Source organism: Coregonus lavaretus (genome assembly GCF_964263955.1).
Source record: "Coregonus lavaretus genome assembly, contig: HAP1_SCAFFOLD_255, whole genome shotgun sequence".
NCBI classification, from domain to species: Eukaryota; Metazoa; Chordata; class Actinopteri; order Salmoniformes; family Salmonidae; genus Coregonus; species Coregonus lavaretus.
This window is the reverse complement of record NW_028157546.1, coordinates 461,046-486,001: the sequence shown is the minus strand read 5'-3', so window position 1 is coordinate 486,001 and position 24,956 is coordinate 461,046. Positions and strand designations below refer to the sequence as shown.

At 42.7% G+C, this 24,956-nt stretch overlaps 1 protein-coding gene across 5 annotated transcripts; it reads left to right on the top strand.

Annotated features, from left to right (window-relative positions):
* The first annotated feature begins 2,377 nt into the window (after positions 1–2,377).
* On the top strand, positions 2,378–24,661 carry keap1b (kelch-like ECH-associated protein 1b). Of its 5 annotated transcripts, none has more exons than XM_084199364.1 (9): positions 2,378–2,401; positions 13,985–15,437; positions 16,219–16,320; positions 17,381–17,626; positions 19,364–19,660; positions 19,974–20,353; positions 20,744–20,949; positions 21,242–21,418; positions 22,446–24,661. In XM_084199364.1, the coding sequence occupies exons 2-9, from the start codon at positions 15,231–15,233 to the stop codon at positions 22,679–22,681; spliced, it is 1,851 nt and encodes a 616-aa protein (XP_084055490.1). In that variant the 5' UTR covers positions 2,378–2,401; positions 13,985–15,230; the 3' UTR covers positions 22,682–24,661. The 5 variants fall into 5 exon arrangements, with proteins under 5 accessions (XP_084055490.1, XP_084055486.1, XP_084055488.1 ...); XM_084199360.1 differs by lacking the exon at positions 2,378–2,401 and adding an exon at positions 2,933–3,083; XM_084199362.1 differs by lacking the exon at positions 2,378–2,401 and adding an exon at positions 2,948–3,020.
* The last annotated feature ends 295 nt before the right edge of the window (positions 24,662–24,956 follow it).

Sequence of the window (24,956 nt, the reverse complement as noted above, 5' to 3'; positions counted from 1 at the left end):
GCATGTTTGGCAGCATGAGTGAATGAGGCTTTGTTGCGAAATAGGAAACCGATTCTAGATTTAACTTTGGATTGGAGATTCTTAATGTGAGTCTGGAAGGAGAGTTTACAGTCTAACCAGACACCTAGATATTTGTAGTTGTCCACATACTCTAGGTCAGACCCGTCGAGAGTAGTGATTCTAGTCGGGTGGGCGGGTGCAAGCAGCGTTCGGTTGAAGAGCATCCATTTAGTTTTACTAGTGTTTAAGAGCAGTTGGAGGCTACTGAAGGAGTGTTGTATGGCATTGAAGCTCGTTTGGAGGTTTGTTAACACAGTGTCCAATGAAGGGCCAGATGTATACAAAATGGTGTCGTCTGCGTAGAGGTGGATCTGAGATTCACCAGCAGCAAGAGCGACGTCATTGATATACACAGAGAAAAGAGTCGGCCCAAGAATTGAACCCTGTGGCACCCCCATAGAGACTGCCATAGGTCCAGACAACAGGCCCTCCGATTTGACACATTGAACTCTATCTGAGAAGTAGTTGGTGAACCAGGCGAGGCAGTCATTTGAGAAACCAAGGCTATTTAGTCTGCCAATAAGAATGCGGTGGTTGACAGAGTCGAAAGCCTTGGCCAGGTCAATGAAAACGGCTGCACAGTACTGTCTATTATCGATCGCGGTTATAATATCGTTTAGGACCTTGAGCGTGGCTGAAGTGCACCCATGACCAGCTCGGAAACCGGATTGCATAGCGGAGAAGGTACGGTGGGATTCGAAATGGTCGGTGATCAGTTTGTTGACTTGGCTTTCAAAAACTTTTGAAAGGCAGGGCAGGATGGATATGGGTCTGTAACAGTTTGGATCTAGAGTGTCACCCCCTTTGAAGAGGGGGATGACCGCAGCAGCTTTCCAATCTCTGGGGATCTCAGACGTTACGAAAGAGAGATTGAACAGGCTAGTAATAGGGGTTGCGACAATTTCGGCGGCTGAATTGGAACGCCGACTGTGAGCCAGGCCTAATCACCCAACATCAGTGCCCAACCTCACTAATGCTCTCGTGGCTGAATGGAAGCAAGTCCCCACATCAATGTTCCAACATCTAGTGGAACGCCTTCCCTGAAGAGTGGAGGCTGTTATAGCAGCAAAGTGGGGACCAACTCCATTTTAATGCCCATGATTTTGGGATGAGATGTTCGACGAGCAGGTGTCCACATACTTCTGGTCATGTAGTATATTTTATATTATTATTGTATAATTTTTTATGACACCTTGAGTTGGATCAAATTTCGATCTGTCCCTTTGGAGGTATAGTAGGGTCAACTCCGGGCATACACTACAAGATTTCACCACGAATTATCATGATTGGGGTGAAATCCTATGAACTTGGGCTAGGATCAGTACGTCGGGACTGGCGTAGTTTGAGCGGTTCAAGGACGCACAGATGATGGCTGTTCCCTTCTCCAGACCCCTATCTGATGTCCCAATAATTAATTTTTGTCGTGCATCTTGTAGTATGCGATTGCACAAGGACTACTGCCAATAGCCAATGAGCACTAAGCACATGATGGAGAAGAGGAAAGCAACAACAACATGCAGGTTGTCACTAGTTACCACAGCCAGAAAGTCAAAACAAGCTATATCATAAAAATTCATGAAAACAAAATTAGTTTTTTTGTATTAATTTAAGGTTAGAGTTAGGCATAAGGTTAGCAGTGTGGTTAATGTTAGGGTTAGGTTTAACATTTAAGAAGAGACATTGTAGAAATGGGCGGGGTTTAGATAATTATGACAGACTGGTGGAGCTGTGGAGAGAATATTCAATATTACAAGTTTTCACCTTCAATTCCCTCTGTAGAATATAAATCCATATTGTCCTGCCCAACCATTTGCGTGTCCATATTCTGCCCCTCGTCTGTTTTTTTATGTTTCTGCACATAATAGTGCGCACAGTTATAAAGGCAGCAGCTTGCTGTTTGCTTGGCATTTTTTTCTTGCGACAACCGAGAAACGCCGGGCAGGATCAACTAGGAAATCATCGTTTAATGTGAGCACCCACGTCCTGGGGTTGAGGATGCGAGGAATAAAATATTTGAGACAAGGAAATAGGGAAATGTGAGCACGTCTAAATTGTTAAAATGTTAGAAGTCGTGTAGTGTATGCCCAGCATAACAAACTAAGCTTTCATTGCCACCTTGTGTCTCGGTTCTGGAACATACAGTATTTGCTGGAATTACGTATTTTCTCTAGACAGATCACTGCCCATGTGAGATTTTTTTTATTGATGTGTCAGCCCGGTCCGTACCTGGAACAAGCAGTTTATTAGGTGTCCAATTGTACAAGAATCATCTCTCGTGAACTTCAATGGAGAATTTATCCAAAGGGTCAAATCCATGGGAATATGAAGTGAGCTATTTCAGGTGAGGCATATAAGAATCGTTATTAGGGGGTTGTTGAATGTAACTAAATGTATATTTTCAGATAGGCCTATTCAACTGAACAGCGGTCTATTTCAGAATGACGTCATTCATTCAAAGAAAAATCTACACTGTCAGTGTAAAAGCTAGCTTCATTCAATCTACTGTAGTTTATTGTCATGATTCATTCAGTTTTCTCTGTGCTTTGTTTCTGTGTGAACTTGTAACTCAGCTTTATTGAAAATTGCACAGCCAGCACTTCATTCAATGCTTTGTTCCACTTCATTCAATGCTTTGTTCCTTATTTCCTTATATAGTGCACATACATTTATTTCACAGATTTTGCATTAGTAAAAACTGACAATTTCTTCGAATACGGCTTTATAATATATATTTGGAGAAAATTGGGCTCATTTTGTCCAGATTTGATTGACAGAAGCGCATTTAGAACGTTGCAGAACTAGTCCCGCTTCCTTTATTCTCAGAACTCCTCTTCCGTAAAAGTCCCCTCCCTCCGCTTGCGGTTCACCGCTCATACTTGTCTATGGAGGCCACCAGACTCGTCTTGAGGCCCACTCTTATTTTGGCAGCGAGAATCAGTTTAGTACAATGCTTAGTCATGGTGAGTTACAGCTTTCCCCCGTTCCTATGTGGCGCACAGACAGCGATGGAACTATTCAGCTATGTGAGTCTATTTTACTGTTAAGAAAGCCGAAGCGATAGAATGTTCGGGAATTCGTCGTTTGCACGAGAATGTTTATGTTCATGAATAATGTTTACGATTCCAATTGGTAACATTTTTGTCTACGAATCGAGTCGACACCAATAATGCCAGGCAGTTGACAGCGAAGCAAATTTAGACAGACACCGTTTTTCACAACTTTTGCTTTTAATAGCCGTGGTGTTTTGTTTCTGTAGCCTAACAGTTAAATTGACTGGTTTCCTAATGGTCATAGCTTGTTGTGAACGAGTAGTGAAGTAATAACGTAAGTACATGCCACCACTTCAATGTGTAGCTATACATGTTTGACTCACCAAGGAAGCTAAATATATCACTGTAGCCTATTTGGTGGGAAATCGCCATCCCTTTGTCTGAAATCTGTAACAAAATCATATGATGCATTATAATTGCGTGGTAAGCACTTTCTTTATGTCCGTCTATATCGGTTTACATAAGGACTCTTGACTTCTGGGTCATGTTTTGGTACACGCAGTTCCATAATTTGCTCCCTCCAACTCCCTCATCACAGTCAGCGCTAGTTACTGTTACACAGTCCACGATGAGATGAGTCACTGACAAGGCGCATTGCCAATCTATCAATCTTGTTTGACATAAGCCATTGTTTCTAATAGTTTAGGAAAGGTTAGGCTACCGGTAGTCGCTCAGTTTGTCGTTTGTCTAGTGTCAATATCTATCAAAATGTACAATGTCTGTGTCAATTAATGATTTAAGAAGCGCGAGAAAGTTATGGGCTCGGGTTACTAGTGCAACTCCGATTAAGCAACAATACAGATTCCCCCAGTCAATCCAGCAGTTTTGTAGTCTAAATTGTTGCAAGTGCGTATCTCATGTCGCACATCAAATTGAAACACATTGTCCTTCTACGCGGAGTAACGTTATCGTATTTGGCGCGGAGAAAGTGTCCACTTTAGGCCGGGGATTGTAGGCCTGTTGAGCTCTAGTTTAGATCCCTGTAATATGGATGTCTTCCATACAGGGTTCTAGCGCGATCCGCCCAGATGAGTGTAGGCTACCGACTACAGGGCCGTTTCTAATTAGCAAAGCTGGTCCCATTAATTGCAAAGAGTTATGGGATATTAGAACCCCGTTGTCTTAACCTTGTAATCTTTAACCTACACGTTAGCTAGCTGGCTAGATCGTTTTAGTCTTTTTCCTGGCATTAGTTTAAAAAGCTATTTTTCCCCCCACAAACCTTATGATCTGCTTCAGACCGCTTGCCTTCTGCCTAAGCAGTATAGCTACAATGCTTGAGTTGGTCCCATGGTTGATTCAGAGCGGTAGAACCTCCACATTGTTGTGAATCAGTTGTCTTAACCTTCCCATCTTAAACCTAGGCATGGGTACACTCAATGTCTGACAGTCAGTGGAGGCTCCTCAGAGGAGAGTGAATTTCATAAAAATAGTGAAACATTAAAATCTTATCCTTTTTAGATAAAACTATACTAAATATATTCATGTCACCAAATAATTGATTAAAACGCACTGTTTTGCAATGAATCCTCAACAGCACTCTGTAGAGTAGCGCCATGAGGATCTGGAGGACAGCTAGTTTTGTCCTCCTCTGGGTACATTGACTTCAATACAAAACCTAGGAGGCTCATGGTTCTCACCCCTTTCCATAGACTTACACAGTAATTATGACAACTTCCGGAGGACGTCCTCCAACCTATCAGAGCTCTTGAAGCATGAACTGACATGTTGTCCACCCAATCAAAGGATCAGAGAATGAATCTGGTACTGGAAGCATAAGCTACAGCTAGCTAGCACTGCAGGGCATAACATGTGGTGAGTAGTTGACTCAAAGAGAGAGAAAGACAATAGTTGAACAGTTTTTAACAAATAAATCGCTTAAAAAATGAAGAAGCGAGAGAGAGAGAACTAGCTATATGTCGTTGTGTAATTTGTTTTCACTTTCACTTACTTAGCTAGCGAATGTAGCTAGATAGTTTAGCCTACTCAAACACCTGGCTCAAACAGAGAGGGATGCCATGTTAGCTAGCAGGCTATGGCTTTCCAACACTGAAACTTTTTCCCAAGTCAAGGTAAGCTTTTGGTTTGATTAATTTATTGCCACCGGGGCCTGCCGGTGTAACTGCTAAACTGCTGGCTGTACTCCATGATTGTAGCTGGTTTACTACGCGTTAGTTCTAGTAGCTATGTTGTTTATGAGTATGACGTTAGCTAAAATGGTGACAAAGATGTAGGCTGTGTGTAGCGGTTATGATATGAAGATTTGGTTTGGAAAGGTTTTTTCGTCCACAAGCAAAGGGAAAAGGTGAGAGGAGGAGAGAGCGAAGATGCGAGAAGAAATTAACAAGCAAAGTGATCATGCTGATTGTATGTTGCTGCTATGAAAGTGAACTGTGTTTGCGTATGATCAGGGGTGTATTAATTCCGCCGATTCTGTTGAAAAACGTTTCTTTAACGGAGGCCAACAAAATGGGGATGAACATACCTGAATTTGTCCAATAGAAACTCTCGTTTGCAACTTTTGGAGTAACGATTACACCCTAGATCAGCTAGATGCAGGCAAGAGTGTGCAAGGCGGTATTGAATGTGTCAATGTTTGTCACCTTGATTACTTCAATTTTTCTCTTGACTTGTGCACCTACGTTGTAAACTTTCATTCATAGGCTAGGTTGTAGCAACCTCATGATGAGTATAGGGAAAATCTGAGTATCGTGTAGTAATCTAAACCTATCGATGTTACATTGAGCTAGGTGAATGGAATATGAATGACAGTCCTCCAAAATGCTGTAATAGAAATAAGGCCCATAAAAAAATTATCGTCCTCCCTCATCTTAAGTGGCACCGACCACCACTGCTGCCAGTCTACCCATTATGCCATCATTGAGTTGAATGGGGACGCCTGTTCTATTAATTATATTTCTATGGTACCGCCACAAGTCATGGCATTTTTCTTGCATCATGTTCAAATCATCTATAATTTACTTTGTTGAGCTTCACAATACATTTTTTTATATTTTGGGGCGATTTGGACATGATACGTGAAAAATGCTAATATCGGTCTCATGACGTGAATGGGATTTGTGCCACAAATGCTAAAACGTTAGCATGTGGAAACAGTGCCAGGGAAACTAAACCGAAGCATGAATTGCTGTCATACCTTGTCCATAGACTGCTTACAGGGTAAGGAAACCAATGTGTCATTTTATAATTTAGGTGAACTACCCCTTAATGCTTTCCCTTGTACAGTGCCTTGCAAAAGTATTCACCCCCCTTGGCGTTTTTCATATTTTGTTGCATTACAACCTGTAATTTTAATGGATTTTTATTTGGATTTCATGTAATGCACATACACAAAATAGTCAAAATTGGTGAAGTGAAATGAAAAAAATTACTTGTTTCAAAGAATTATAAAAAATAAGTAATGGAAAAGTGATGCGTGCATATGTATTTACCCCCTTTGCCATGAAGCCCCTAAATAAGATCTGGTGCAACCAATTACCTTCAGAAGTCACATAATTAGTTAAGTAAAGTCCACCTGTGTGCAATCTGTGTCACATGATCTGTCACATGATATCAGTATATATACACTTGTTCTGAAAGGCCCCAGAGTCTGCAACACCACTAAGCAAGGGGCACCACCAAGCAAGCGGCACCATGAAGACCAAGGAGCTCTCCAAACAGGTCAGAGACAAAGTTGTGGAGAAGTACAGATCAGGGTTGGGTTATAATTTTTTAAATCCGAAACTTTGAACATCCCACGGAGCACCATTTCAATCCATTATTACAAAATTAAAAGAATATGGCACCACAACAAACCTGCCAAGAGAGGGCCGCTCACCAAAACTCACGGACCAGGCAAGGAGGGCATTAATCAGAGAGGCAACAAAGAGACCAAAGATAACCCTGAAGGAGCTGCAAAGCTCCACAGCGGAGATTGGAGTATCTGTTCATAGGACCACTTTAAGCCGTACACTCCACAGAGCTGGGCTTTATGGAAGAGTGGCCAGGAAAGAATCCATTGCTTAAAGAAAAAAAATAAGCAAACACATTTGGTGTTTGCCAAAAGCCATGTGGGAGACTCCCCAAACATATGGAAGAAGGTACTCTGGTCCGATGAGACTAAAATTGAGCTTTTTGGTCATCAAGGAAAACTTAATGTCTGGCGCAAACCCAACACCTCTCATCAACCATAGAACACCATCCCCACAGTGAAGCGTGGTGGCAGCATCATGCTGTGGGGATGTTTTTCATCGGCAGGGACTGGGAAACTAGTCAGAATTAAAGGAATGATGATGGCGCTAAATACAGGGAAATTCATGAGGGGAAACCTGTTTCAGTCTTCCAGAGATTTGAGACTGGGACGGAGGTTCACCTTCTAGCAGGACAATGACCCTAAGCATACTGCTAAAGCAACACTCGAGTGGTTTAAGGGGAAACGTTTAAATGTCTTGGAATGGCCTAGTCAAAGCCCAGACCTCAAACCAATTGAGAATCTGTGGTATGACTTAAAGATTGCTGTACACCAGCGGAATCCATCCAACTTGAAGGAGCTGGAGCAGTTTTGCCTTGAAGAATGGGCAAAAATCCCAGTGGCTAGATGTGCCAAGCTTATAGAGACATACCCCAAGAGACTTGCAGCTGTAATTGCTGAAAAAGGTGGCTCTACAAAGTATTGACTTTTGGGGGGGGGGGGGGGGTGAATAGTTATGCACGCTCAAGTTTTCAGTTTTTTTATCTTGTTTGTTTCACCCAAAAAATTATTTTGCATCTTCAAAGTGGTAGGCATGTTGTGTAAATCAAATGATATAAACCCCCCAAAAATCAATTTTAATTCCAGGTTGTAAGGCAACAAAATAGGAAAAATGCCAAGGGGGGTGAATACCTTCACAAGCCACTGTACCTATTGCTGCGTTCACGTGCTAGTCAGATCAAAGAAACGGACATTTCCGACTTGCTAACTGCTTGAACACGGCACGTGTATAACTACAACCAGTTAGCAAGTCGGAAATTTTGGAGTTCCGACTAGCACGTGAACGCGGCATATGTTTGTCCTTTGTAACTCAGGTTTTTCTTTGGGTGCTGAAATCTGTAGTTTTTGACGGCTGTCAAATTGCGCCCCGCAATCCACAGTTTTTCAATGGAGTAGGAAGTTACGACTTCAAGCGTGCACTACCACACAATACTTTTATAAATATCCATTCTTTAAAGCTTACTCTGTACCTGTGCTTGTCCTGATTGTTATAGAGTTGTTAGTTGGATTTTGAATGCATATTTTTTGTCCGCTTCCAAAACTAAAAAGTCTGTCCAGCAATGATGGGCTGCTCCTTCTCCGTTAACAAATAACATCACCCTTTGCAGGGTTCACGTAAAATGCTACTTTTATTAAAAAAAACTACAGATTTTAGCACCCAAAGAAAAGCTGGCAGTTACACAGTTACAGTCCGCTCACACTCGTCGCAACTCAACTCCATCGAGATGTACACTGAGTGTACAAAATATTAAGAATACCTGCTCTTTCCCTGAGACGGACCAGGTGAAAGCTATGATCCCGTATTGATGTCACTTGTTAAATCCACTTCAGTCAGTGTAGATGAAGGGGAGGAGACAGGTTAAAGAAGGATTTTTAAGCCTTGAGACAATTGAGATATGGATTGTGTATGTGTGACATTCAGAGGGTGAATGGGCAAGACTTAATTTAAGTGCCTTTGAACGGGGTATGGTAGTAGGTTTGTGTCAAGAACTGCAATGCTGCTGAGTTTTTCACTCAACAGTTTCCTGTGTGTATCAAGAATGGTCCACCACCAAAAGGACATCCAGCCAACTTGACAAAACTGTGGGAAGCATTGGAGTCAACATGGGCCAGCATCCTGTGGAATACTTTCAACACCTTGTAGAGTCCAAACAAATATTAGGAAGGTGTTCTTAATGTTTTGTCCACTTAGTGTATGTATCATGAAGTTGAGTAAACACAGCTAGTTGAAGGGGTGAGTTCTTCCATGATGAGCATACTATGTGAGTTGTCAGAGTGAGTGTTGAGCAACAAGCTACTACTAAACTGTGACTTTTTTTTCTCAAGAAACTGGGAGGGATAGGCCTTCCATGAGATTTCAAACTCCTGCTTTTCACACAACAAATACACAATATACAGTTGAAGTCGAAATTTTACATACACCTTAGCCAAATACATTTAAACTCAGTTTTTCACAATTCCTGACATTAAACCCTAGTACAAATCCCCTGTTTTAGGTCAGTTAGGATCACCACTATATTTAAAAAATGTGAAATGTCAGAATAATAGTAGAGAGAATGATTTATTTCAGCTTTTATTTCTTTCTTCACATTCCCAGTGGGTCAGAAGTTTACATACACTCAATTAGTATTTGGTAGCATTGCCTTTAAATTGTTTAACTTGGGTCAAACGATTCGGGTAGCCTTCCACAAGCTTCCCACAATAAGTTGGGTGAATTTTGGCCCATTCCTCCTGACAGAGCTGGTGTAACTGTGTCAGGTTTGTAGGCCTCCTTGCTTGCACACTCTTTTTCAGTTCTGCCCACAAATGTTCTATAGGATTGAGGTCAGGGCTTTGTGATGGCCACTCCAATACCTTGACTTTGTTGTCCTTAAGCCATTTTGCCACAACTTTGAAGTATGCTTGGGGTCATTGTCCATTTGGAAGACCCATTTGCGACCAAGCATTCACTTCCTGACTGATGTCTTGAGATGTTGCTTCAATATATCCACATCATTTTCCTTCCTCATGATGCCATCTATTTTGTGAAGTGCACCAGTCCCTCCTGCAGCAAAGCACCCCCACAGCATGACGCTGCCACCCCCGTGCTTCACGGTTGGGATGGTGTTCTTCGGCTTGCAAGCAACCCCCTTTTTCCTCCAAACATAACGATGGTCAATATGGCCAAACAGTTCTATTTTTGTTTCATCAGACCAGAGGACATTTCTCCAAAAAGTACGATCTTTGTCCCCATGTGCAGTTGCAAACCGTAGTCTGGCTTTGTTACGGTAGTTTTGGCGCAGTGGCTTCTTTCTTGCTGAGCGGCCTTTCAGGCTATGTCGATATAGGACTTGTTTTACTGTGGATATAGATACTTTTGTACCTGTGTCATCCAGCATCTTCACAAGGTCCTTTGCTGTTGTTCTGGGATTGATTTGCACTTTTCGCACCAAAGTACATTCATCTCTAGGAGACAGAACGCGTCTCCTTCCTGAGCGGTATGACGGCTGCGTGGTCCCATGGTGTTTATACTTGCGTACTATTGTTTGTACAGATGAACGTGGTACCTTCAGGCATTTGGAAATTGCTCCCAAGGATGAACCAGGTCTTGGCTGATTTCTTTGGATTTTCCCATGATGTCAAGCAAAGAGGCACTGGGTTTGAAGGTAGGCCTTGAAATATATCCACAGGTACACCTCCAATTGACTCAAATGATGTCAATTAGCCTATCAGAAGCTTCTAAAGCCATGACATCATTTTCTGGAATTTCCCAAGCTGTTTAAAGGCACAGTCAACTTAGTGTATGTAAACTTATGACCCACTGAAATTGTGATACAGTGAATTATAAGTGAAATAATCTGTCTGTAAACAATTGTTGGAAAAATGACTTGTGTCATGCATAAAGTAGATGTCCTAACCGACTTGCCAAAACTATAGTTTGTTAACAAGAAATTTGTGGAGTGGTTGAAAAACGAGTTTTAATGACTCCAACCTAAGTGTATGTAAACTTCCGACTTCAACTGTAGGTCTACTACTGCTGCTTTGTAGCCTACATCTAGTTAAGCTATAACTCCTTCATCTCCTAGTTAAGCTACATCTCCTACATCTCCTAGTTAGGCTATAATGGGTAACTATACTATAGTTACATAGTGTAACTGGGCCATTCCTACAATGCAGTGCCTTTTCTTACCCCAGGAAATATCACTTCTTCTTTAGTGTAAAATGTGGATTCCAAAAGGCTTTAAATATAAGGTCAGGTGTCCTTTACCCTAAAAACACAAAAATATGGATCTTGAAACTGAAATTTAATGCATTTTGGAACAGTTTTCTTTCAGTGGATGTAGGCGTTTTGTCATGTCCCTGGGTGTTCTTCATCTTCCACGAGAAATATAAGCCATTAAATATTTAGAATCTTTCTTCATTATTTTATAGTCCTAGTTAAATTATCTCTCAACAATATTTTTTTTTTCATGATTATTGTATTTTATTTAAGATTTTCTGTGTGCCCCTGATATCACTTTCCACCCTGTTAGTTTGTTGTAATTCTCCACTTAAGAAAACAACCCTTAATTTCTTTGGTGAGAAAACAACGGTGCAAAGCTAAATAAATATAAACACTCAGTTGTATCTATTTGTCCATGTTTCATGTTGTTAGTCTGTATGTCCAACTCATAAATGTCCACCCTGTTAGGCTAAATTATAGAGAGAATTCACCAAATTTCAAAAGCTTAAAATATGTTTGATAGAGAAGTAAAAATCATTTTCAAGTGTTCACCATTATGCTAGCTCAATCTTGCTCACTCACAGGGATATGGCTTCAGGCTCAACAGTTCCACCCTGTTAGGATTATGCACCTAACAGGTAAAACTCTTTTTTTTTTAATTAAGTACCTGAGCTTGACCAATATGTTTTTCTGAAAGTCAAACGTCCTTTTCTGAACTTTTTTTAAAAGTTACGAGGTCCAAAATGCACCTCATTGTAGGAATGACCCAACTATACTTTAGTTAGGCCTACACATTGTAATAATATGATATCAAACAGTGTCCAATGTAAGCATTGTCTTCATTACAGAGAATGGTCCAACCATATAATAATAGTCTAATCTTTGTTTCACTTCAGTGAGTTGTACAGGATTGCATGTAATATAGTGGGAGGGTAGTAGAATGACGTACATAGAACTGGAGGTAGGCAGACCATACAACTAAGGCTGCATCCCAAATGGCACCCTATTCCCTACACTCTTAGAAAAACATGGTTCCAAAAGGGTTATTCGGCTGTCCCCATAAGAGAACCCGTTTTGGTTCCAGGTATAACCATGTTGGCTTCCATGTAGAGCCCTCTGTGGAAAGGGTTCTACATGGATCCCAAAATGGTTATACTTGGAACCAAAAGGGTTCTACCTGGAACCAACAAGGGTTCTTCAAAGGGGTCTCTTATGGGGATAGTCGAATAACCCTTTTAGGTTCTAGATGGCACCTTTTCTATGAGTACACACAGTGCACTGCTTTTGACCAGAGCCCTATGGGCCCCGGTCAAAAGTAGTGCACTATATAGGGAATAGGGTGCCATTTGGGAGGCAGCCTAGAACAGGTAGGCCATATAACTTGTCCTCCCAGCCCTTCAGTCCAGCCAGTCAGTTTTCTTATCTACTTGTACAGGTAATCATTAAGTGCAAAACGTAACATTGCAGTGATGTTACCCACTCAGGCCAGAGCAGCTGCAATAACACGATAACAATTGATGCTGAGTAACTATTACCCTCTCTCTATAGTGACTTTTGTATTGGCCTAGTTGTGAATGAACAGGCTTAACACCTGTATAGCCTGTAGCTTACTTATCAACTTGTGTGTGTGTTTATTTTCCTACTCTCCACTGCTGTAGCCAGATTGGTCACAGGACAGTCCAGGGAAAAAAACACAGTCACGCTGACTACTTCAATTCTGTCCTAATATAAGTCACTCACTCTGTCTTCCTCAGAATGAAGTACGTCACTCAGCCCAACCACTAGCCGAGGCTCTGATCTATCTTACCCACTCCCCGCCAGACCTGGGTTCAGACACTTTTAGAAATCTTTCAAATACTTTGAGCGTTTGCTCGTCTGCCTGGAGAGCCAGGTGGGTGGGGTTTGCACTTTTGAGACTTCTCTATTGGTTCCATTGCAACAGGCACGCTCAATCAAGCACAGGTGCAGTATTTGAAATTCTTTCTAATGGTATTTGAACCCATGTCTGGGGGGGGGGGGGGACTCCGCATTCCCTTGTGTGGAATCTGTAGACACTCAAGCTCTCCAAGAGCTGTGATGTCGTCTAAAAGCACATTGACACTAGTCACAGTGACTAAGAGAAACTGTGACTCCTCCAAAGAGGATTCATGGGTGTGACTTTTGTTCTGACTGGAGTGATTGAGGTTAGATCGCTTCGGAATGTTCGTTAGCTGAGTCATTCGCTTGTCGTATAACACTAAATCACTCTCGCTCAAAAATGAAAGCTCTAGATTGATACTCAAACTCAATCCGCTATCTGTTTCACTATTGTTGAAGTGAAAGAAATTACAGTGAAAACAAGCAAATCAATAAAATCAAAGAAGAGGGTCAGGGTGGGTTAAATTTGGATACCAGGCAAAAGGTTTGGCACCAAACATGTAAAAACAACATCTGAAGATGGTTGTCAATAAGGATGACCATTGACCAATAAAACAACTGTTAGATAACAGGGCTGGGAACTGCCAGAGGCCTCACGATAGGATATTATCACGATACTTTGGTGGCTGTACGATATGTGTTGCGATTCTCACGATTCTATATGTATTGCAATTCGATACTGTGATTTTATTCAATGTTCCCAACATATTGCTCACTGTATGTCTGCTGCAGAGGGACAGGAGAGAGCCTTGAGAAACAAGTTTTGATCAGTCATGGAAATAAAAGTGCTAAAAACAAATAGGATCTTTATTTAAAAGAAGATGGCGAACAAGCTATGAAGGGAAAATACTGATATTTTGGTGCAGATACAGCCAACTAGTGCAACATTTTTATTGTAATATCCCGATATGTAAATGTATTGATTCCCCCCCTCCCCCATCACTATTAGATAAACACTATCCACCCTAACACCGAACTGTCCTGTCTTTCTCTCTTCTCTTCTAGTTGCCAACGGCGCCCAGACCTTCCCAGTAAACACAACAGTACAAATTGAGATTCCAGAGCGGGGCGACTTCTGGGAAAGCTTCTAGAGTGGAGCAACTGATCAACCAAACTAAACTGAGCTCTCCCTCTCATTCCTGAATCCTGAGGGCTGCTAGCTTACGCTGACGACATTTTTGGCACCTGTTCTTTTTTCTCTCTGTACAGAGTTTAGGAGTTTACACCCCTCTACCACCCTATCCTTATCCCTCTTCTTCCCAACTCCTGGCAGAAGTGGAGCTAGCTCCATGCGCTATGTCCTGATTTTATAATTATGACCACCATTTTAAGATGCAGCAGTATATCAGTGTCTGTTTCTTGGGCCTCAGAGTGAAAAATCAATAAGCAAGTTTTGACCTGCGATCGCTTATCTTCACAGGCAAAACATTTTTCTGTTGGAAATTGATGTCTTTGGACTCTGTGGACGCTTGAAATAACGTAACTTTTAAAAAGACAACTTCTGAACTGAGTAGTTGGACTTGAGAGAAGATGTCAGAGTACTAGACGCATCTGTCTGTCTTTTTCTGACTGTTGATGACTCTCTCCTTTGTTCAGAAAGTTCCCCTTTAGGAGAAAAACACATCAACAAGCGAACGTTAAATAATTTCCCTACTGCGGCTTGTAAGACCTGCTGCATACTTCCTGCCATAAAGACCATAAATATTTCTGTCCCTTTAATTAAAAGACTAGAGAAGAAGAGAAGTTTACTCGAGGGCAGGTGGGAGAGAATCTAGAACACTGGTTTGAATGATGCGATAAATCGCAGTGGATTACGATTGGCCTGGTTATAGCATACATAACCATGACTGGCAGTAGTTTTAGTTTTACACTAGCACCTGAATGTACACTATGTATGGGCTTGTGGAATAAGTAGGACTGTACAAAAAACTCTTATAGACACAATGGCTGGAATTGAGGAATAAGGAGTAAGGGCTAAGAAACTGTTTTACGGACCTTTCTAAGAGAGCCGATTTGATACTCTCTGAACTCTAGTCACAGACATACATTCAACCAAAAACAACAAAGACCTTAGGGAAAGGGTCCTAGCCTTCTACAATCCCTCCCTAACTTCTCCAGTTTTCAACCTTTCCCTAGTGTTTCCTTGCCCCTCAGCGAGCAAGGATGTCCGGCAGTAGTCACCCCCAACACCGTTCTTAGTTGTTGTCGCAGCTTCAACAGAAGCACCAGGAAGGATCCTTCGTCAGTCAGGATGTCTAACGAGTGCCCGACGGAGTGCAAGGCGGTGGTGACGCCATCGACGCGCAACGGCCACCGCGTCTTCAGCTACACGCTGGAGAGCCACACAGCGGCCGCCTTTGCCATCATGAACGAGCTGCGGCTGGACGGCCAGCTGTGTGACGTGACGCTGCGTGTGTGCTACAACGACCTGGAGGCCGTGGACTTCGTGGCACACAAGGTGTGTAGCATTGTGTCAATAATGGTTATGCTAGGGACGGAGTCTGGTGTAGCGGTAACGCTCCCGACTTCGGACCACTCATGCCCCCTTGGCGACGGGGGGTCTGTGCCCTTCCCTTCTGGTCCTCATCCTATGTCTTGTTTCTAACACTATTCTGTCTGTTTTGCACTCCGATCTCCTTTAAAGCTCTAATGCAGCCGTTTAAAAAAAATACATATCAAATCATTTCTGGGTAACAATTAAGGACCTTACTGTGATTTTGTTTTTCAATTAAAATTGTCAAAAATAAACTAAAATAGCTTCCTAGCAAAGAGCAATTTGTGGTCTAAGTAGGGAGGGGAAAACTGAAAATTAGCTGTTATTTGGTTTGGAACTCTCCTTCTTATTGGTCTATTAACGAATTTACCCTCTGGTGATGTCACCAGGCAGGCCAAAACTCCATCGGACAGCTCTTATGCTAAAAGGGCATTATCATCATTTTCACAATTTCACAGTATTATTCCAACCTCAGTGTGAAAATGTATATAAAACACAGGAAAATCACGTTTTTGAAAGCACTTGGCCTTTAATTTTTTACAATAATAATAATGGTTATGTTAGTGAATGAGGGGGACCTTTTAAAACCATCTTGTGAAAGAGGAGTGCATGGCGATCTTGGGGAATCTCATAACGAATTGGAAAAAGTTGCATAACCGATTATATTGCTTCATTGAATTGTTCGTATACAGTAGGAACCCTACTTATATGTTTGAGATATCAACCTGACAGTTCACGTCTACAGGTGGTGCTGGCATCGTCCTCTCCGGTCTTCAGAGCCATGTTCACCAACGGCCTGAAGGAGTGTGGGATGGAGGTGGTGCCCATCGAGGGGATACACCCCCGGGTGAGTGTTATAACACATTTTATAAGACTTACCATAGGCATGTAATAAACCTTTATACCTGTTGGCCTAAAGTAAAGTGTTAACTAACTCTATTGAAACCAACTGTATCCAAATCATGTGAGAATCAGTGAGTAATAGTGGGGAACACTGGATAGAGGAGGGAGACTAGTGTCAGTAGGAGGAAGGGAAGGCCGCCTTTTATCCAGACGTAACAGTAGAGCTTGACTTTTAGAAATCACTGTTGTAATTATCCACGTTGCATTCAAGATAGGAATGCAATCACTCCACATTTTCCTACGAGTGACCAAAGATTGACTCTATAGGAAAGACAGTTGTATTTCAGTAGTAAGAATACGCACATACACACACACACACACCTGCTTTTTTATCGCTGGCTTTCTTGTTCCAGCTGGTGCGTACAGCCCCACTGAGTTATCTCAGAGAGATCGTAATCATGCCCCTTCCTTTAGACACACGCACACAGGCAGACATGCCAAGCTCACAGAGCGTGCCGGATTAGCCATGTTGACTAATGAGGGAACTGATAAGCCAGCAGCTCTCTGACTGCTCTCTGTCAAAGGCTAACTCAGAACTGTGCCACACTGCCATGGCTTTAATAGTATTTATTGTGTTACTATTTTCAATTTTTATTTGCTAATTGTCTTACTTTTTAACTCTGCATTGTTGGGAAAGGACTCGTAACTAAGCATTTCACGGTAAAGTTTTATTCGGCGCATGTGACAAATACAATTTAGATGAGTTTTATTTGATTGTGTAGTTCCTCAATACTGAGGCAGTTTGTGTCAGTCTGGACCCTCATGCAACGATAATCATAGAAATGAATCAACCCCTTTCTGTCCTTGTTTTCTCCTTGATCTTGTCTAACTGTGGCTCTACTCTCGTCTCATTCAATATTTCTCCCACCTCTCTCTCTCTCTTCTCTCTCTCCTCTCTTCTCTCTCTCTCTCTCTCTCTCCTGCCCTCCCACCCCCTTTCCTTTACTCTTTCCTTTCCCCATCTCTTCTCTCCATTTCCAATCTTTTCTCTTCCTTTCTCTCAGGTAATGGGCAGGCTGATAGAGTTTGCCTACACGGCCAGCATCTCTGTGGGGGAGAAGTGTGTGATCCACGTCATGAACGGCGCCGTCATGTACCAGATCGACAGCGTGGTCAAGGCCTGCTGCGACTTCCTGGTTACACAGCTGGACCCTAGCAACGCCATCGGCATAGCCAGCTTCGCCGAGCAGATCAGCTGCACGGAGCTCCACCAGAAAGCCCGGGAATATATCTACATGAACTTCAGCCAGGTATGTGGCGTAGATAAAGTGCATTCGGAAAGTATTCAGACCTCTTGACTTTTTCCACATTTTGTTACGTTACAGCCTTAAAAGGATAGTTCGGGTTTTTAGCAAATATCTACCTCACCAGAGTCGGATGACCTCGTGGATACTATTTTTATGTCTCTGCATCTAATTTAGTATGAAGGAAGTTAGAGGTAGTTTCGCAAGCCAATGCTAACTAGCATGCCAGCTGTACCCGAAGACTTCCCGTCTTTTCACTAAGCTAGTTAGAATTGGCTCGCAAAACATAAAATGGTATCCACAAGTTCATCTGACTCTGGGGAAGTAGATAACAGGCTTCATTGCCAAAATCCCGAACAATCCCTTTAAAATAAACACATCGCGTTAGCTTTCCCCCCTCATAATTGATTCAGGATCAGCTTTGCCTAAAAAAATAGTTATTTGGGTTTTGCGATTTCCCCAAACCATAGAGGTAGAATCCTTTTAAACTCATGAAGGGAGTGAACAAGTGCACACTTCGGAGAGAAGGATACTGAATTGGGCTGCAGCTGGAGTTCCAGTATCCAGAGCATGTTGATGATACCAAGTGTTTCACCATGACACTTTGCTCCTTAACCTTTCCATATGCCCTATGGGTTTTTCCAGGAAATAACCACGTTGCCTGACTCTGATCAGTTGAATTGATTCAAGCAGATACTGTTCAGCTCTCCTAATCTCGATTTGATATGGATGAGTCATTCAGTCAACCTTATCATTAGTTTCATTGTGGTCCTCTGTAGCTCAATTGGTAGAGCATGGCGCTTGTAACGCCAGGGTAGTGGGTTCGATCCCCGGGACCACCCATATGTAAAAATGTATGCACACATGACTGTAAGTCGCTTTGGATAAAAGCGTCTGCTAAATGGCATTATATATTATTATTATTATTATATTATATTTCACTGTCACTGTGTCAGACCATTCAGCTGCTATAAAGATGATCTGTAGTTCCTTACTGTAACTGGTGTCTTTGAAAAGCCAGAGACTGTTTCCTCAACTGAATCACTGTGTTTAGTTAAGGGAAACATCAAGGCTTTGCTAGGGTGGTGCATCACCACCTGCACCACAGTGTGTTATTACTAAGCAAATAGTCTCAGCTGGTCTGTACACCATCTTTGTTTCTGTAGTCTGTCTTTTCTGCATTGGCCCTTGGTGAACACTCAACATGAATAATCGCCCTGTGCTATTGTGTGGTAGTGGGTTAGGTGAGTGTGTGTTGGGTTAGTTTTTGTGCGTGCCTTGGGTGAGCAATGTGTGGAATGGGTGAGTCGTGTGGGCGGGCTCATGGGGTTTACCTGTATGTTCAATGTACTAGCAGTCAGTCTGCATAACTTCACTGGGAGTCAGACTGAAACTTAACATGGTTGGCTGGTTGGCTGGCTGGTTACCAGGAAGAGAGGTATCTCATATGTTCTACAAAGATCACTGATTCACACATATATACACACACACACACACCCAAAATAATGATCATGAGTCATAATAAGATGAATACCAGAGGTGTACTGTGTGCTTCAGTGTACTCATTGAATATTGTTTTCTCCAAAATGCTTTGTTACTCCCCTTTTAATTCTAAAAGCCTAACAGTTGCCCATGCCCCATATCCAATAATTCCTTGTTATTCTCCATGACTTCATTTTAGACGGGCGACCAAGTGATGCCTGTCTAAAACAGTCTCCTTCTTTTCCTCCTTCTCCCCTTTAGGTGGCGACCCAGGAGGAGTTCTTCAACCTCTCCCAATGCCAGCTGGTCACCCTCATCAGCCGTGACGAACTCAACGTGCGCTGTGAGTCAGTGGTTTTTCAGGCTTGTGTGGCGTGGGTCCGGTACGACCGGGAGAACCGGCGGCCCTATGTCCAGGCCCTGCTCCAGGCAGTGCGGTGCCACTCCCTCACCCCACACTTCCTCCAAGCCCAGCTGCAGTCTCTGGAGTGGGACGACCAGTGTAAAGACTACCTGGCTCAGATCTTCCAGGATCTCACCCTCCACAAGCCCACCAAGGTGAGATGGATGGGTGGTTGATATAGTTTTTTAGAACGTTTTTTTAATGGTACAGTTAAAAAGTACAAAACCCTCCTTTCCATTTGGACCCTTGTTGTTTCTGATTTACATCAATGACCTTGCTGCTGTATCTAGCACTTAACATCCAATACTGTTTCCTGATGATGCCAAGAACCTTGATTTTAAATTAAGTTTAAAAAGTACAAAACCCAGAAGATGATAACATTATACAACAGAACTTATTTCCAACACGTATTTTCCTCCAAGGTAATCTCCTGATTGATCGATTGATTGATTTTTGTGGTCCTCCTAGGTGATCTCGTGCCGCACGCCCAAGGTGCCCCAGCTCATCTACACGGCAGGGGGGTACTTCCGCCAGTCCCTGTCCTACCTGGAAGCCTACAACCCCTGTACCGGGTCCTGGCTGAGGCTAGCTGACCTTCAGGTCCCCCGGAGTGGCCTGGCCGCCGTGGTCATCTCTGGGCTGTTCTACGCTGTTGGAGGAAGGAACAACGCTCCTGACGGGAATATGGACTCCAACACGTTGGATTTGTATAATCCCATGAACAACTGCTGGTTGCCTTGTGCTCCCATGAGTGTACCAAGGAACAGGATAGGAGTGGGGGTGATTGACGGGATGATCTATGCTGTTGGAGGGTCGCATGGATGTATTCATCATAACAGCGTGGAGAGGTTCGTAGAACTGAGATCTGATTGGGAGGTTTGATGAAGGAAGCGGGAGTTGCGTTTTGTGTCCTTAGATTGGGGTTATGATTGGTTAGATATGTAGGATTGGAACAGTGCCCTTGGCGTCATAGGACTTGGTATTTTGTGCGGAACAAAGTGACGTATTGATATGGAACTTAACATATTTTATACAAGGAAGTATATACAGTATTATTTTTTTTATCTCAAGGAAAGTATTTGTTGATTGTGCCTGAAAATAGACCAGGAAGAAATGACTTTGATGTCACAATTTTCCAACCTAAATATAGTCCAGTTGGTTGATTCTGTCTCGATCCTGCTCCGCAGGTTTTGTCAGTGTGTCTGACTAACAGTGTCTGTCTCTCCACTCCTCCTCAGGTATGACCCGGACAGGGACCAGTGGCACCTGGTGGCCCCCATGTTGACGCGGCGTATCGGGGTGGGCGTGGCGGTGATCAACCGGCTGCTGTACGCGGTGGGGGGGTTCGACGGCACCCACCGCCTCTCCTCCTCAGAGTGTTACAACCCAGAGAGAGATGAGTGGAAGAGCATGTCTGCCATGAACACTGTGCGCTCTGGAGCAGGTGAGGAACAAAGGGGGCACACTGACTTTGGACAGAATTTATGGTCTGATTCTCTACCCTTCTCCCGAAGTGTGCGCTTACACGCCCCTTCATTTATTTAAAAGGCGTGGACAGGTGTAAGGAATATGGTGGAAATTCTCCAGCCATGCTTACACAAATCCAATGTTTTCAAATGGATTTTAAATGCACTTTTTTGGGTGAAGGGTAGAGAATCAGAGTGAAACCTGTGTGTAGGCCTAAAGTCCCACCTGTGTCAAGAAGGGCCTTCTAATAATGAACTTTGACACATCAGGTGTGTGTGCGCTGGGGAACCGTATCTACGTGATGGGGGGCTACGACGGCACCAACCAGCTGAACACAGTGGAGCGCTACGACGTTGAGACTGACACCTGGAGCTTTGCAGCCTCCATGAGGCACCGGCGCTCTGCCCTGGGGGTCACCGCGCACCATGGGAAGATCTATGTACTGGGTGGGTATTGTAAAAACTGTTGCCAGTGCAACAATGCTCCAGTGTAATTATGAGTAATTTGCTTCGGTGCAAGAATTCTTTCTTTGAATGCCGTAAACAAAGCCCTAGAGGCCGCCCCAAATACCCATGTGTTTTAGCTGATACATTTCTAGTCTTGCCTACTATGACAGAATCAACCCCCATATGATGTGCAGTAGCAGTATTTAGTACTACAGATTTTAGGTCACTTTTAGTTTTACAGTCTCAAGTGGGATGACATAGAGAGAGCATGTCTTATTTTTTTTAAGTGTTTTTTGTGTGATTTTTATTTTTTTTATGAACTTTTTTTTTTTTTTTGATAATTTGAGACGTAATATATCTGGTGGTGACCCACTGAATTGCAGGACTGATTATGGCAAGTCAGTTTATATTTGACAGCTAGCTCGATTTGAATAATGCAGCAGCAACACCTGGTCAACAACATCAGCTTTTTGGCCTCCTGCTCCAGTTCCTAGAGGGAGGTGGTGTAGAGGCTCGCGTCATAGGGGGCTTTTCAGGACTACTGCTGAGGTGTGGTGGTCTTACTGGCACTTTTACAGTGGCCGAAGCATCACCCAGGCGCGTGCTACATTTCAGTAGTGGACGATCCAGCCTGATCTACAGAGGAGGAGCTGTGAACATCGAAGACGACGAGGTGCCCGATGAAGAGCTCCATGGCCGGTCTGTCAGATGTCTCTACCTCCCTGCCAGGCTGTACCATCAATGCTCCCTCCGCTCATGATACTACCTTTCTGAACTGCCTATAATCTAAAGCTGTGGAAGACCATCGCCCAATAACTGCCAGATCCTCCATTTTGTTTTGTTAAATTGTTTTGTTTGGTTTGTTTTTTTAAAGCGACTTTGAGATTCAACATGTAATGAAAAGCACTATATAAAATACATGTATTATTATTTACATTTGAGATGCAATTATCTTATGTTATAAAAGTGTTATAAATCCCATCGTATGTCCTAAAGATTGATTCTCCTCTCCTCCCCCGTTCTACAGGAGGTTATGACGGGAACACGTTCCTGGACAGCGTGGAGTGTTATGACCCGGAGACCGACACGTGGTCGGAGGTGACCCGCATGATGTCGGGCCGCAGTGGCGTGGGCGTGGCCGTTACCATGGAGCCCTGCCAAAAGGACCTGGCCCAGTGTCTGAAGCATGAGAGGACGGAGGTCACTGGCGGTTGTGAGGGTGGTAGTTTAGGGTGTTCAGGGACAGGAGGGTTCGTACCATAACTCCAGACACGGTGCCTTCGGCAAGGGGACTTGAGTCGTACGCTCGCCACCATCCCTGGCTGAGTCTTCTTCAGTCCTCAGTCTTCCATGGAAAAGTGCCCCCGCCTTGAATAGAAAACAGAAACACAGGTCTTCTGAAAAACACAAGATCGCAGAGGCCCTCCCTAGCCCTGTTGGTTTCACACAACTTCAGTCATGTGTGACAAGTTGTTTAATGATAAATTGTTTGATTTGATATAGTTTATGATCCAGCACGTTGATTCACTCACTGTTCCTGTGAGAACAATGCAGATGGGCAAAGTCATAGAAATAGGAGTTCTAGATTGTTTCATCTGTTCTACTCTACTTCTATGTGCTCCATCCCATACCACCACAGTAGCATTATAGCGCCCCCTTGGACCAATGACCAATGTTTCCCTGGTCTACACCAAGAGGAGAAAGGGCTGTACAATATATTTGAAAGGCTACTAACTAACCTCTGTCTACTGAATTAGTAGTCACTTTTTTCTATTTCAAGACCAGCCTGTAAACCAAATATTTGGGGGAGGGGAAGAAATATACAAAATTGCATACTTTCAACAACAAAAAGACAAAGTACCTGTAAGACAAAGTACCTGTTGCTGAGAATTTTCCTGCACAGCAGTAAATGCAAATGTGTAGTGTATTCAAGGTTTAAAAAGGCTTCTAAAGTTTGTAATTTCAACTTTAAATGTCAGATTTGATTTGCCCTAACGAAAAATGTATCAACCCCTACACAAAAATGTCCATTAATTATAATCCACATAATTCACATTTCCTGTTGCTGCAGGATTATTTTCCTGCTGTAGCAAACTCTCAAATTAAAGATCCTACATCTGTAGTACTTTTGGCAACGTCTGTGGACATATGGGGAATTTTAGGGTTTTCCTAATGCAAAGTGCCATTAATTACTATGCCTGCTGGCATGATTACCATCATCAGTATACAGACCACTCTCTGGTGCCTGAGGTGGCAAGAAAGCGCGTTGGTGCTTGGGCCAAGGGTTGGAGACTTAGCCTACAGTGGTCGAAGTACGCCTAGAGAGCCCCAAGACTGAGTCTAGATACTATCGGCTCAATACCGTCGCAAACCAATCATAAAGAGAATGAGAATACTGTAGCACTGAATCGTTTTTAGAGTAGGAAACTCACAAGGTCTGCCCATGAGGACAAAAGTGTCAATGAATGTTTAAACATTACACACAAATATATCTCCAAACTCCCCTTGCGATTGCTATTGGGTTTTAACACTTGTACACACATCTGGCCAAACCACAAGTCAAGTGACCATTGTTGTGGATTAAGTCACATTGATAATGTCACTAAATGAGAAGAAAAGAAAAGTGTAAGTCCCAAATGGCACCCTATTCCCTATGTCGTGCACTACGTTTGACCAGAGCCCTATGGGCCCTTATCAAGAGTTGTGCACTAAATATTGCCTGATGACTCACGCTGAATTGAATTCCGCTGCTCTGTCGATGGAGAAGAAAATGTCAGTGGGCCGGAGCCAGCCAAAACTAAATGGAGAAAAGGGTGCCATTTAGGAAGGGCTACTTAAAGAAATGTATTTGTAACAGCGGTTTAAACTAAGTTTTTAGTGATGTTTTGTACATTGATATTCTATTCCAATAGAGTCTTGTACAGAAGAATTTAAGAGGTGACGTTTTTTATTTATTCATTTTCTGGCCTTGTTTGCTTTGACTGACAACAACGACTTTGTATTAAAATTTGACTCTGATATTGTTTTCCTGATTAATGCGCAGCATGCATTGTATTTAGGCATGCCTGTTGAATGCCTAAATTTGAACATTTGTAAAGATATGTTGCCTCTTTTGAAAGGGACTTTTTTTCCTCTTCTCAGAAGTTAAAACAAATGTAATAGAATAAAGAAATGCTTTGTACATTTTTCAGCAAACACACACTGTACAAAACACATTGTATATTAAAATAATGTTTATTTTAACCGTGGCATATGTTTCTTTGTCGAAATCCCAGTTCTGGGCTCGTATTCACACAGCATCTGATTTTAGGAGTGCTGATATAGGATACGTTTTTGCCTTTTCGATCATAATGAATAAGATTAACAGGGTGATCTGATCCTAGTTTAGCAATACTCCAATTAGCTTTGAGAGAAAGGCACCTGGATCCGGATTCCCAAAAGCATCTTAAAGCTAAATTCATCGTTAGGACCATCGATGAATTTAGCCTTAATGCTTTTTGGGATACCGGGCCCTGATCAGGGAGTGTCTGCACAAAGA